The following is a 16,004-nucleotide window of genomic DNA, read 5'->3' on the forward strand; positions in this document are numbered from 1 at the left end:
ATTCATCAGTTTGACAGCACATTTGCAACGTAGTAAAAAAATGCTGCACTCAGAGGTGCAGAAGATGGAACAGAACATGACGAGGAAACGTACCAATGTGTCGGCTCCTTTCTGCTGCATTTAGTTTGCATTTGCATTTGCTTCCCACTCTATTTTGCTGCTTCATTTTAATTCGGTATATTTTGAGTAAATATGTTTCTGAATTGTATTTTTTTTTGTGTTTTTTGTTGTTGTTGTTTTTTGTTAGTTTGTTTTTCTATGTGTGTGTGTTTGTAAATCTTTAGGCAAGAGGAGATCCTCTATTGTATCAATGTACTCTGGCTCAAAAGTACAACCACAAAATACATGGAACTTCTGGTAAAAATTGCTTTTTCTCAGCTGCATTTGAAGCTTCGCATATTTCCATTAGTGCAAGTCAACCTTCGGCTCCTGCGTTGTGCATTTTCGACACAGAACTGCAAGGTTACTTTTAAGAACTCATATAAATATATTAAAATCTTTTCAGATAAATCTCTACGTTAAATATAGATATACGTTAAATATTATGTATTTCACTTTGTGAAATACATAATGTGTCTTTACACATAGTTGCTGCATTCACCACACCCTTTCTTTTAATAATTGCATACTTATCAGTATTGAGACTGTAGGGGGTACATAGCATCATTTCAAACCTCATTTAACACTAACACGTATCCCTTTCTGTAGCTCAAATTGCACGCCATGGAATAGCAGAGGCTCCAGACATTCATTAGCTTAATGAAAACAGGCCACTCTTCTTCTACCGCCTAGTGAGCGCATTCCTGATGTAGCTGCAGCGACCATCTGCTCTCCAGCTCCCTGCCAGCTATAGGATAGTCCTGTCACAGCAACTCCTGTGAAGAAAGGCATCCACCAAGGTGCCTTAATCACTCAGCTCAGAAGACAGGAAAGGACAGTAGGGATGCTTTCTTTTCTATTCTTTTCTTTTCTTTCTTTTCATTATTTGACTTCATCCCTGTGTCCTCTGGTGCCTCATGCTATCCCAGTTTGCTGCGTTGACTCGAGATGCTAATGATGCTCATGAAATAAGCTGAGTGTGCAGTTATTGGAGTTGAGTTGCAGCAGCCAAACACAGCTGGCAGTAAGTTATTAGCTGCTCAGCCACAGTGGGAGATGGTGCATTCTGGAAAGGTTAATATCATTTAAGTGTTGGCCAGAGTCTGTTGTGGGCGGCTGACCACCTGTTCAGCTCTGGAGGTGGACTTTTTATGGTCCCCTCTAACTGCAAACATTTGAAAGTCAAAACCATTTGTTACAGTTATAAGACTGTGTAAATAGTCTCTTTATTTCTTTTAAGTGATGAAGCATTTTTTTCCAATTATTAGCTCATATGATCCTCAGAAACTACACATTTAACTTGTTTTATGAATTTAACCTCCTGGATTAATCACCACTAATACCAGCACTGTGGAGCCAGCAGCAACTCAGAACTGTAGTTTCTTCAATATGAGCCCCAGCTGGTGCAAAGTGAGAGGAAAATGATAGTCAGTGCCCTGAGGCTTGAATCTGATGGTTTGTCGTCTGGATAGTATTACTTAATTTCCCACTGGGAAGAAACTCATTATTTCTGACTTTATCTCAGCACTGACCTCTGGAACTGTCTCAGCAATGTTATTGGTTTGAGTCCATGGTCCCATTTTCTTTTCTTTCCCCAAACCCGCATGGATGACCCTAAATGCCAATAAGATACATGACTAGCAAGGGTGCAGTTCAAGCAAAGGATGGACACATATGTCACGCTGGACAGCAGATGAGAATTGCATTCACCTTTAATGTGCTTCGTACAGACTACAATGATATTGATTTATTGCAGGCTACGTTACAGCTTTTTTTCCACATGATGAATGGTGGATGGAATGTGAATTATACTTATAGTAGAAGACTAATGGTCTTCAAACACCTTTTATGGTTAACCTTTTCTCCAAAATGATAAAAGTGCTTCTACACATAGCACACAAAGGATGACTGCTTCAGCAATGTTTGTATTCATACGCTTTACTTACATCTGTTAAAAGCACCTATAAGTTGTGTGTAAGTTGTGTAAATCCCTCTTTTTTCCTCTTGTACAACAGTTTAACTTTGTAGGGAAGCTGCTGGGACCACGGGGAAACTCTATGAAGAGACTACAAGAGGAGACAGGAGTGAAGATGTCCATCCTTGGCAAAGGGTCCATGAGGGATAAAGGGAAGGTAAGACGTGTATTGATTTGTGCTGAAATATGGTTGTTGGCTATTGAAAGGGAAATATTTACAGAATTAAAATCGCTTGAAATTCCACCAAAGCACAGCAGAATATTTTAACCAACACTATCTGAACAGTAACAAAGATGAATAATACTCAGACTAGAATTAATAGCTTCCACTTGACAAACACATGTAGTTGAAAAAGGGAATGTTTTTCTGTGTGTTGTTTAATAGCATATTCTGTAATAGTCAATTATGAATGCAAAGTAATGAATCTCTGTGCCAGAGTCATTTATCCCGCTGACTTATGGTCCCCTGGAGCCAAACTTAGCCAAGCGTGTGCACAGACAACCTTCTGGATCTGGTATTCACTCTTATAACAGGTCTTTGAGTGCTGCTATAGAATTACATTGCTATTATTACTGTAGCCTCTGATTCAGACATTTTGACATGATAAAAGACATGCAGTCTTACCACCTCTTTGTTGAAACCGGAGCTGCATTTCAATATGGCATGAAGACATTGAGGGCAAAATAATACACAGGCTTTTAGGACGACTTCAAAGTGGCTGTAAGTGATATTTTTGCAAGAGCCAGAATGAGAAAGAATGACAGTGTGAAGACAACATGATAGCATAGAAGTAGTGCCTTGTTTGGATTATCAGCTTAATTTGCAGCTACTCGCTGCATTATGTAGATTCATACCTTAAAATGACAAGTGTCAGCTCATTGTCAAGGCCCAGCTTTTCTCTCTGTTCACCATCACCGCTCCTATTTGCAGCAGACAGATAGGGGGAAAAGAAAACAAAGTATTCAACATCACACTTCTTGTTTAAGACAAAACTGTTAAAAGAAACAGTCAGAGAGCAGCTTTATAACAAGAGTCAGAGTCTGATCAGAGGTGTTTCAGATGTAAAATCGTTTTTAAAAAAAAAAAAAAAAAGAGGATTGAATTCATATTCATTTCTAGGCAAGGAGTACAACACTAAATAAATGATCTGGAATGTTCTTGCTGGTATGTCAATACTGAGTTCACAACAGGTTTCAGCTGCCCCAAAAATGCCAAAAATCTGTTGCTGCGTCAAACTACAGCATTAAACATGTAAATGTAGCTAGTGTGGGTATCTCTAGATACTCAATGCAGTCCACACAATCTTTGCACAACTCTATTGTTCATATACATCTGGTTGATCGCCTGAATATACTTTACAATAACTCTGACAACTACAAAATACTTTTACAGTTTAATATTTTAAGATGAGTCCACTAATTTGATCTATTTACTCTTCTGAGGGACTCTTTTTGGATATTCATGACACTAAACTACATCCATAAACACACCATGCACTGATGTTTCTCAGTTAAAAATCTTCTTTAATCAGCCTCACAGGCTACACTGAATTCTCATTTGAATTAACCTCAACATAGCACAAGGAATCCCAGACAGCAGCCAGTTATTAACTGGTCTATAAACTACAAACTGCATAAGATAAAAAATGAACATTTAAAGCATAAGACAGAAAAAATCAAAATTTCTTTCTTAAAAAGTGTCAAATTGTATGAATGAGGCAAGAAAGAAATTTTCAGTGGAGTGAAGAAAGAACTTCTTAATATGTTCAAACTAAATTTGATGGGCGGTTTAGGAGGTGGGCTGAGGATATTGACTAACGAATGAAGATTAAGTCAGTACCACCAAAATTTTGGAACCTCAGTTATTTCATAGCAACTTATGTGAGTGCATCTGTCCTGAGAGGATTCTGTTTGACTGACGTGACACTCACGCCCATCTGTTTGACTGTATGCAAAAGAGGAAGCATTGTTCAGGCGGACAGGTCCCGATGCCGTTACCGGGGGCCCTGAAGGTTCGTCCTCTTTGCAGGTTGTCAGTTGTCTGCAGTGGTTCCTTCCTCTCTTTGTCTCTTGCAGAGACAAGAGACTGTGCTTAGCAAACAATACAGGCCCAAATTTCCACTGGAGTGATTTAAAATAAGAGGTTTTGTTCATTATACTATGTTTATTATATTGACTTTATTATGTATATTACATTTACTTTAATAGTTTTAATGTTGCACATCGTAGCACTTTAGTCAGCCTTGTTGTTTTTAAGAGTGTTATAAATAAAGTTGGAGTTGCAGATTAGAACAAAAAAGATGAAAATTAAGACCTAAACTCATAAAACGTTACATCTTTCTGTTTGTTTTCCATTGATCATCCTCTGCTCTTCTTCATTTTCCAACTCATAACTCTTGGGCTCCTTTTGTGCGTTTGAACTCGCAGAACTGAACCTGGATGTCGGTGAGCAGACGTAGTCTTTCTGCTTTGCAGGATCTCAGATTTCTGTTTTGCTTACCCTGTTTGCAAACGGTCCTAGTTCTCAGTTTTCATATCTAAGAATACCAGTTTAGGACATTTGTGAATACTTATAAAGCTATAAGTTGAAAACTGAAATATGCATATATATAAACACTGGTCAACCATTCAAACAGGATTGATGAAAAAAAACAAAAACAATTAAGTCATTATAAAGCAGAACTATACAACAGGAATGACAACAAGAAATGAATGTTTTAAATAAACAATTTAACTAAACTGTACAATTCTTACTGGTTTGAACTGTCTGTACCTCCTAAACACATCATTTAATGTCAGGAAAGCAACACCTTAACATCCAGGTAGATTATTATCAAAAGTAAGATGTCTTTCTTGTTTGCATATCTAATCTGTCCCTCTTTACTGATCAGAGAACTTCATAAATTATGTCAAAAGAAACGTCTGATCCAAGGGATTAAAATGAGCTCACTTAAAAAAATATGTAACACCTTTTTCAGCATTTTAAAGTCAAATACCAGTCCAGGATAATTGATGTTAGGAGGGTCTGGGGGAAGGTCTGAGGGTCTCCCCCTTGGTATCTGACTTACACCCTAACTTCAAAGAGATGGGATGATTACTTGGGGAATAAAAGGCAGTTAGATTTCAGTTAATCATACGTTAATAACTCCACTGGAAGATTTATGGGCAAAGCCACACTTCCCTGTTTAAAGCAATAATTTGCAGCCAAGAAGTGTTTTCCTTTCAGGGAGAATTAATCATCTGATCATCTCTTTAAAATCCAACTGCGACACTTGTTTATCGATAAAATTCATAATTTTTCTCTGGTGTGTGTCTGTGCCTTCTGCTGGGTCCTTTCGTCCCTCCAGAGTCCATTACAAAGAAACACAAAATGAACACTTTCTTTCAATAAAACAGGAAATAATTATAATCAAGAACACAGTTGCTCATAAATGATCCCACTTTGTCAGATGAAAACCATTTCAATGTTGTTCCTGAGAACATTTAACTATGCTCCAGAGAATTGTGCAGTTTTGCACTTTTTCTCTAAGATGAATTATTTATACAATCATTTAAATCCAACTGAGGGCCAGATCTTCGAAGATCCCAGTTTGCGAGTAGTACATTGCAAGTGCAATGTAGAGTTTTGCACGTGGGGCTGAACCATGGTGATTTACTAAGAGTAATCTGTGTCTGTTACTTTGTATTGATGCCTCCTTCTTGTGACAATAACTGCAGCCATGTAATTACACACACAGACTGTTTGCATGTCCTTTTGAAACATTTTAAATATAGGCGCAGTTTCTACGAGCAAAATTGCTCTAAGGTTTGATGTATCTCACTGCAGGTGCTAAATTAATATAGTTAAATTTTTTCTCCATCCAAAACACACAAAACACCCCTTATTGAATATTAATTGTGGCAGACATGCTAACTGGATGGAGATGCGCTACTTTGTGACTTTGAAAGATGTTGTTGTCAGTGCACGCTGTTAGTTTTTACTTTTTTTTTTTTTTTTTTGCGTGTGCATCCAGTTTTTTTGGATGTGCCTTAGTTGGTGCAGAAGTTCATTTAAATTTCTGGCTTTCTGCCACTAAGCCCACTGAGTTCACTCATGTGCTACATTAACTTGACTTTAGAGCCTTCAATTAAAAATAAAGTGAAATAAAATCGTGAGCCCCATTATGGTTTATTTGCCTGTTGTGATTACTATTGTGTGAATTCCACATGATTATTGCTAACAGTGGATAAATTTGTTCTTATTAAGATGTTTTCTGCTCATGATATTGATATTGTGCACCATGTAAGTTAGTGTAAAGGATCTTTAGATCAGAGGTCATGGTTGAAAGGCATGCAACCATCAGGGCAGCTGGCCTAAAGGTAGCGCTGAAGAGACACAGCCAAAGTCCAATTACATGCAAAGACACAATGTCAACACATAATTCTGCTGCCAACTTCATCTCCCCAGGAGGATGCATCAATCCGGCAGTATGGCAATATTTCTGGTTTGGAAATTTTCTCACCTGCCATATGGTCAATATAACACGTTGTGCAGTGGTATTAGTCTGGTTAATGTGGGGACTACTCTCAGAGCTAAAATACAAGATGTCCTTTCACCTCCTTGACATGATATATTTTCCCCAAATCAAATAATACACCTCAGGTAAGGAGGAATTAGATTTCTAAAATAACTCTTTGAGGTCCTGAATCCTTTAGTGTATTCCAGTTTACTGACAACAGGCAGGTAAGCTACAGATATGTTAACAGATTTAAGTTCAGTGTGCTGAGCATCTTACAAATATCTCAAATATGGACTCACAAGTCACAGACACAACCTACATGCAAGTTTTGATCTGAGTCGCAGCAATCTGACAGAGCATTTCAAGACTGCTGATGTCTTGTGAGCACTTTTTAATTAAAGATGACCTCCCCCTGAGGGTAGAAAGCAGCCATGTGATACAAGGACAAAAGTTTGAATCCCCAGATTGGCTGATGTGGGAGAATGCATGAGGGAGGCCCCCTCTTTCTCCACCACCATCAAGCTGTCCTTGAGAAAAGCATCTAAAATGTAACTTTTGATGTGCAGGAGAAATTAAAAAAAGATTTAGAGTCATTTTTATATTCTCACTGAATTGTAAGTGGTTCAAGTAGACCAGATGTGTTTTGTCCAGTTCTGACATTACTAGCAATGATTTGCTGAGTGTGCCTTGATTTTACTATTTAAACATTTCCTTTTCAAACACATATTATATATTTTAAGTGCAATTAGGCCTGTGAAGTCAGAATGGTGCTTTAGGTGTGGCTCAACAGATTATGAGAGTTAGAACTGAGTGCATTTTTCTTGTAACCAGATGAAACAGTTTATAAAGCCGTAAAGGTTTGGATTGAAACATTTTGTTTACTTGAGTGCCTGCAGACTTGCTATGTGACAAATCCAAACCTAACCCTCGCTACAGTCATATATTTTTCCTCTTTATTGCTGTAAAACCAATAACACTTGCTATGCAGCTCGGTAAGACTGATGTGTACTTTCATTTTATTGTTCAGGAACTTGTGTTTTACTGCATTAAAACTGAATTTCACAGAATGCAGTTAATCATCAGATTAAAAACTAATTTTAAAGTGTTATTAACTGTGCTATTGTGTTTTTTTTTTTATTCTGTTACTTATTATTTTTAGTCCTGAAAACAAGCCTGATGCTAATGTTGTATGGTGCAGGGAACATCAGAATAAGGGAACAAAGTGAACTAACCCTTCACAAACACTTGCTCAGCATCCATCTTGCAGCCTGTCTCTTCTTTGAGCGCTGTCCAACTAATAATATTCAGCTCCGTGTTGATTCTTGCTTTGTAACTTAAATTTTTTTATTATTCTTCCAGTCATGTCCTTCTTTTTTAAATTGAAAAGAGCATCTGAAAATGAATAAAAGCAATCTCACAGTTTATATAAAACATTGAAATATCATTGCACCTAGTGCTTGTTCTGGTCCGGATACCTGCATTGTTTTCACTTTCTGTCTTTGGAGATATACTGTGCATTTTCCACCTATCATATATGAAAGATAATCAAGTCTGTGATTTATGGTTACATCTCTATACACATATAATCCAGAATAAGTCCTGAGTAGAACTGCACTATGTATACAACTTTTTTGATCACCAGAACTTAAACCGGATTTATATTAGAAGATAATAGGAATCAAGTTAAGCTATGTCGAGTATGTCTATCTTATGTGCATTGTGAAGACATGTAAACACCTTAACTGCATTAATATGTCCTACTTGAGTTTTCAGGGCATCTGCTGACATGCATTGGTGCTTTATGATGCATGCCTTCACTGAGTTGCCTGATCTGTTATATTATAAGCAACTTTGGATTTCTTTATTTTAGAATCCAGCTGCCTATTTTGGACTTGTTCTCATAGATCAGGTTGTTTGTTTCTGTCACAAGATCCAGGAGCAGCAGCTCAAGGAGCAGAGTTAGTATAGGTCAGGATAACTGACACAGTTTGTGGTGTGGGAGAAACCTCAGTAACCTTAGTAATTAATATGATGAAAGAGACAAAACTATTGAAAAAGCACAGAAGGACATAACATGATGAAGATAAAAAATCCTAACTATGATTTATTTAAGGAAACATCTGGGGAATAATTGAATAGGACTGTGCATGTAAACACAATCTGTGGAACTTGTCATGCCTTATCTGTACATCAGTGTACCTACTTACCCAGCACACCTGTGCCAACAGGTGTGCTCAGTAACCTTAGTAATTAATATGATGAAAGAGACAAAACTATTGAAAAAGCACAGAAGGACATAACATGATGAAGATAAAAAATCCTAACTATGATTTATTTAAGGAAACATCTGGGGAATAATTGAATAGGACTGTGCATGTAAACACAATCTGTGGAACTTGTCATGCCTTATCTGTACATCAGTGTACCTACTTACCCAGCACACCTGTTTCACTCCCCCCCCCCCCCCCCCCAGTTGTGTTCGTTTATTGAGATTGTCAACATATGCCAACTCTGACTAATTTTCTTAGTGTCTGTCTAATGATAGCTGAAACAATATTGTCCTTTCTAGTGGGACCTTTTTTAATTTACAAAGTAATGATTTAATTTAATTCAATTCAACTTTATTTATGTAGTGCCACTTCACAACAATGTTGTCTCAGGCCATTTTACAGACATCAATGCAAGCTAATTCATAAATAGCCTAGCTAATAGAAACCAACTGATTGCATCAAAACTTGACTTTGATCCAATCCCCCATCCTGACCCTACAAGGGGACAGTGAGAAGGAAAACTCCCTTTTAACAGGCAAAACCTCCAGCTGAACCCGACTCAGGAAGGGCAGCCATCTGCCTCGACTGGTTGGGGCGGAGAGGACAGGAAAGACAGATTAACATGTACATAACCTGTGTCATTTGCTGTATCTGTGTTAGATGACATTTATTTTTTTAAAACATTGAGTAGAATTCAACAACACATCCACACAACATTGTTTCTATACTTAAAAATCCTTAAGTAACACCATCTCTGGTGTTAGAATCCATGACTAAACTTTAATGCCTATTTTATTAGGTAGTCCTGTTTTTTTCAGTGTTTGATAGATGAATATTGATTATTCCATAGTAAATTATTCATTGTTTATGAGGGGAAAAGCAGGCCATAAATCTTTCCAAGATATTCTTGCCTAAATCACTGGTAATGTAGTGATTTTCTAAGGGGCGTCTTGTCTTAAGAGAAAAGCATAAATGATCCTGTAGGCAAAAAGCTGTTTCAACAGAAAAGAAAAAAACAAGGTGGATTTGGGGTCATTCTCACACCAACATCTTAGTTGAAATAGGTTTTGAAGTAATATTTGAAAAACTCACCAAAGTTAAAATTATAAATACTTTGATACGCCTGCTTGAAATAGCTTCCTATTCTAAGTATGGTAGCATGCTGATATTAGGCTCATTTCAACCCCCTACTGTGCTTGAAGCCAAGATCTTGGTGTATCGATTAAACTGTGACTGAAAGAAGAACTGAAAAAAACATCCAAACTCAAACTCAACATTTCACTAACATTTCTGACTCTGTTGTTTGTTGGAGTAACACACTGTTGGCATTTAGCTTGACTCTGTGACACCTGGTTGTTGTACAACAAATACTGTAACTATGTGGTCAAAAACCAGATGTTCTTGCCGTTCTACTCATTTGCCAGCATTCAATAAATAAAAGTGCAGCCTTATATTGTCACTGTTCACGTGAAGAGGAAGAATCATTAACCACACATTTAGTGGTTCTGTGATGAACTGTCAATCTGTTCAAGGTTAAAGCTGCCTCTCACCTGCTAGTTGCCGGGATAAGCTCCAACCCCCTGTGAGCCTGCAGTGGAAAAGCTGGAACTAAAAACGAATGTATGGATAAATTTTGTAATATAGAAATTATGAAACTTTAAAACAGTTCAAAATCATTCAACGCCACAGTTGTTTGTGTGATCTGAGGGTGAATAACAAAGACCTCCACATTAATAAATAAACTTTCATTTACTCTTATATGTTGCCATCATCAGATTTGACCATTTATATAATTTTGGATTATGTTGTAACTACAAAACTTCCACGTTTGCTCTTATTTCCACAGGAAGAAGAATTACGGAAAAGCGGGGAGGCCAAATATGCCCACCTGAGTAATGATCTACATGTTTTAATTGAAGTCTTTGCTCCACCAGGAGAGGCATATTCCCGCATGAGTCACGCTTTGGAAGAAATTAAAAAATTCTTAGTTCCAGTAAGTTCATTACTTTTCTGATTTCTTCACCAAATGTTAATCCCTCTGCCCTTTCTGAGCAGCAGTTGCTACTGGTAGCTTAATCATTTGTGTAACAAATCTATAAATTAATATAATAGTTTCGTAGTTCACTGTATCCAGGGTTTGTTTACCTAAGAGAAAAGATATGAGCATGAAGTTTTCTCTGCTGCTCAGCACTGCATGCCCTTTGTTGCAAAGGAAGAATAATGTATTCTGCAATTAAAGTGCAGTATGAAACAACTTGCAAGACTCCAGTTACTTATGGCCTGAAGAACTTTGCAATAATTAGTGTGCATGTTGTGTACTCTCGCTGAGTCTAAGCTGTAAATATTAATCAAGCTTTGCAAGTGTGACAAGCTTAATAGAGGAGTTGTGCTGAATGGGTCTACTTTATGAAGTTCATGCTTCTTCCAATATAAAGCCAATGTTCTATGTGTGCACTGGGCCAAGAGGATACTGCATCCGCACTGAGCAAACCCAAATACAAATTACTTGGCTTGAGTGCCAAAAGACAAATTAGTAAAGGATTATAACTGTTTCGGAAAAGTTGGGGTGCTGGGTATAATATAGATTAAACAAAATGCAAATTATTATAACACTATATTTAATTGAAAATGTACAAACCATAATATAAGAAGTTGAAACTGAGATATTTTGGGCTTTCCTTTGTCCTATTTTCTATTTTTTTATGTCAGCAGTACAGTAACAGTACACTAATACTTAACAGTTTCAAAAACTTTTTGTTTCAAAATTCTTCAATTGTTTTCAGTGGATGACAAGCCTTGATTGTACCAGTTTGAACTGGGGCTCTTGATACAAAGCAGTGCTTTGTCCTGTCCCATCAAAGATGTTCTACAATGTGTCTATTTTTCTCTTTTTTCATGGACAACTAGGGTCATCATTTGTTTAATATCCATCCATTCATTCATTCATTCATTTTCCAAACCGCTTAATCCAATTCAGAGTCACAGGGAAGCTGGAGCCTATCCCAGCTGTCTTTTGGGCAAAGGCAGGGTACACCCTGGACAGCTTGCCAGTCCATCAAAAAATGGATAAATGTATAAAAGTAGTAATGGACAAATGATGATGACTGAACATAATTTTTTTTAATGACAACTATGGGAAACTCTGGACTAAGCTGTCATTAATTTGTTCAGGCTGTGGATGGAGGCTGCAGAAAAGCATGCACAGTATTAATGTTAGACCAGTATTTTATCGAGGTATGGTCGGGATCCGTGCCTAGAATTTGTGTATATCAACTCTGTAATGTTCAGTCTAACAAAAGAAATTAAAAAGGTGAGGAAAAAACCCGAAAAATATTCTTTTCAATCAACAATTAATGAGCTTTTAAAAAGTTTAGCTGAATCTTCCGTCAAAGCTGAGATGACAGAGAAGCTTAGAAATGCTAATTTGCTTTGGCAGCCACTCGGCATGCCAGCTTTTTGCAGGAGTAAAATGAAAGTCTTCTCAGGTCAGAAGGGGTTTGAAAATGTATTTTAAAATGTTTTCATTTAGGAAATGGTTTATTTAATTATTTAGCATAAACTTCAAAATCATTTGATAGTTGTCCAAGAATATGAACATATTGCTGGCAGAGCCTTGGCTCTAGCTTTGCTGCAGTAGCTTGGAAGAAAATGAGATATTTATCCCAAAATGTTTTTGCAGAAATGGAAGCCACATTTTTTTAATTAGCATACACGCAGAAGAGGCTGTAATACATTTCTTTTAAATATGCACAGCCGTTCTATTCGCATAAACTCTTTGAATCGTGAAGATGTGCCAGCAGGCGAAAATTAAGTCTGTTCTCCCCTCCTCAGCACATATATTTTTACATACATACATATTTGCACACACACACATTCACATATTTTATTTTATTTTATTTTATTTTATTTTATTTTATTTTATTTTATTTTATTTTATTTTATTTTATTTTATTTTATTTTATTTTATTTTATTTTATTTGTTCACTGGCTTTAGTATCTATGGGTTTGCATATAGACAGGCAACAAAGTACCAGAACAGGCATCTGTCAGTGTCTCTAGTGACAGATGTTTCCTGCCTCTGGTGTAGACCGGAACAGATGTGTTACTGTTTATTGGTTTTTCATGACTTGTATCACGATCAGAGTTGGTTGTAAAAATTGCGCTATCAGAGTATTGCCAAGCAAAAGTAGTGTGCACAAGGAAAGCACAAGACTGAAAATTTAAACGGAAAACACATGAGCTTTCTTCAGTGTTGTGTGTTGTGACCTCCACTTGCCAACATAAAGCACTCAAGCCCCAAACTTTAGTGGTGGCTGTGGGTAATGTCAGTACAAGGCTTGAAAAGAAGAAAGAAAACATCTCTATAACAGCAGAGTCGATTCAAACCTGCTAAGCTGCTCTTTCAATATGTAATACATTTGTTTGTTATTGGTTTAACATGTAAACAGTTCAAAAAAACCAAAACATTTATGTAAAGTTTGGTCAGGTAAATATCTGAATTAATAATCTTGTCACGTACATGCTGGTCTGACATTATGCTTCAGAAACCATGCTAAACTGAACACGATGCTGCAGACAAATGAGGAGGCGGGTGTAGGTGTCTAGTTCAAACGGCTGGTCGCAGCTCACAGTTGAATTATGTGCTAAAGCATGAGATCTGAATGAATGACTTGTGCTCCATTCTTTAGTTTTACATCTACTGAATCCATGAACAACAAGTCAAATGTGCTGCAGTCTTCTTCCAAGGTAAATTCGTTTAATGTGCATCACCTCCTTGGTGTCTGAAAATACATGCCTTACCTGCCTCAGTGTCTCACATAGAGCTCATATCCACAAAATATGAACATAAAACCATTTTACTGGATATTAAAAAATAAATCAATTGTTTTATGCATTCCTGTTGTTCAAATCTCAAAAAATCCTCATGTAAATAGACTGTCTAGCTGCTTCGAATTAGAATTTTAGATGAGTAATTAGTGCGAGTTTTCTAATTCATTAAATCCTGAGTAGAAATTGAACACGCAGGCCACTGAGGAGTTCAGTTTTCCTGACTGTGAATTTCATCACTTGTGAAAGGATAAAGCTTAACAGAAATCTAAGGAGCCACTCTGAAGCCAAATCTCTCTACATGAATCTCTGCATCCAAAGAGATAAAACAAATGCATGCAGGAATGAGGTCGGTGGACTATAGACTGAGCAGCATGGAAGGGAAAGTGATCCTGCCGTCTGCTGGACGGCCTCTTTGCCTTCTTTGTCTTTGCCCCAAATTACAGTAAGATGAGGACAAAGATGTTGGACAGAGATATGGGACAGCAATTTGTTTTTCCACAGAGGCAGACAAAAGTATGGCTTGTTTAATCCATGGCGAAGAAGCCTTTAAATCGACTAAAGATGGGGTTGCTCATCATTGAGCTGTGTAGGTATTCCCAAGATTGCAGGATAGATGATACTGTGATGCCGTTTGTGTTTAGTTACTTCTCAAACCTCTTGTGTGAAAAAGACACAATTTTCTTTGTCTCTTGTAATTTCTTGAAAGCATTTATGAGGATATGTATTTTGTTGGTGTTTTTTAAATCATAAGCATGTGCTAAACTAATGCGAGATGCTTTCTATAACACATTTTTTCGAGGTGTTGGGAGTTAAAATCAGCATCACCAAGGATCATAATTCCACCATATAAATCCTTTTAGAAAACAAACAAGAAAATAGCCCCTTCTTTTGCTTCACCTTGGTGGAAGAACAACATCAGCAGACTGAATGATCCTTGTGTTCACCTTCAGCACATTAACACAGCAAGCTAATACCCATAATAACAATAAACCAACAAAGGATTACTCAAAAGCTCAAATTGATTTAGCTTCTTTGGTAATTTATATTTTTAATTATGTTTTTTCTTTTCTGTGGCTAGAGATGAGTATTTCCTCAAATTACAGAGCTCAAAGGATTTTTTAACTTATCATCTCTCTAAATTTGAAAATAACATCTTTTGAGACTAACATGCTAAATTTTGCATGTATTTTGGTCTGATGAATATAAAATGACGCAAGAGCAGCTTTGCAGAAAATGGCTTTGTAATCCACGGATTCATATCACTGAGATAAAAGACATTAAAATGCAAGAGGAGAGAAATGAATATTTGCAGTGAGAAAAAGGAGGCATGTAAGAGATTGACCTAAACCAAGAGGCGGCTGGTATCACTGCACTTCATGTGTTGAACTGGTAAGTCTAACTTTAGCTCTGTGAAGGGTTTTGAGTGAGTGTGTGTGTGTGTGTGTGTATCTGTGTGTGTAGAAGGTCATGCATGGTCAGAATTAATCACAGTGAGCAAACAGTCTGGCCCGAGAAGCCTCCGCATGGGGTTTATCTCTGTATACTCATGCTAACGCCTCTGTCAACAGTCAACTTTGACAAGCTCTGGCTAGTTTGTTGTGCTCTGGATGAGCTGCCAGCTTCCCAATTAAGAGCTTTGCCTGTCTCCTTCAAATCAGCAGAACGCCCTCCATGGCCTTCCTGGTTTTTCAATGAGGGGGAGAACATGTGTGCATCTTGTCCAACTTTTCTTTTTTCCTCAGTCTCTATGATACATGGCTGTGGAAGCTCCACATCTCTTAATCTGTTAATCAAATAGTTCCTGCATGAAATGTTAACAGCATCATCTGTATGCAATCATACCTCCTTTTGACTTTGAATTTCAATATCTGCATTGACTTTGATTCCAGAGAGGACGTTGTTTCTACAATGTCCCGCCACTTATCCTCCATCAGGATAGCAATAACTCCACTCATATTAACTTGTAACGTTTGTCACCTTGAAACCACCTTATAACTTAGACATTTCTTTAGGAAAACATCATTTCTTGGTCTTTAATTTTCTTTCTATTTCATTTTTTTTTTCTCATTCCATGACTCTGGGTCGAGGATGAAAAAATGAAAAGATAATAATTACTAATGTGTCTGTCCAAACCACTGACAGTGAGAAAAATCTGTTTCTGTCTCCGATGCTCGGTTGTTGTCAGAGCGTTTTGCCTGGGGTACCAAATCTTATTGTTACTGTTTAAGTGTTTTTGATAAATAAGCCAGTTTATCTGTCAGCTGTGACAAGATAATGAATACTGTTTTGTCCTTATCCGCTGTGTAATGATCCACATCATATTTGATATCG

The 16,004-nt window shown here is 37.1% G+C and overlaps 1 protein-coding gene across 1 annotated transcript in view; it reads left to right on the plus strand.

Moving 5' to 3' along the window:
• khdrbs2 (KH domain containing, RNA binding, signal transduction associated 2) overlaps positions 1 to 16,004 on the plus strand; it is a gene marked incomplete at its 3' end in the record, with an annotated part of 64,100 nt that overhangs the window by 24,675 nt on the left and 23,421 nt on the right. Inside the window, exons 3-4 of the mRNA XM_079249255.1 lie at positions 2,115 to 2,231; positions 10,690 to 10,836. Of these exons, the coding sequence (XP_079105381.1) occupies positions 2,115 to 2,231; positions 10,690 to 10,836 (264 nt within the window). The remainder of the gene's footprint in view (positions 1 to 2,114; positions 2,232 to 10,689; positions 10,837 to 16,004) is intronic.

The sequence above is a fragment of the Telmatherina bonti genome (assembly GCF_933228915.1).
Source record: "Telmatherina bonti genome assembly, chromosome: 11".
NCBI classification, from domain to species: Eukaryota; Metazoa; Chordata; class Actinopteri; order Atheriniformes; family Telmatherinidae; genus Telmatherina; species Telmatherina bonti.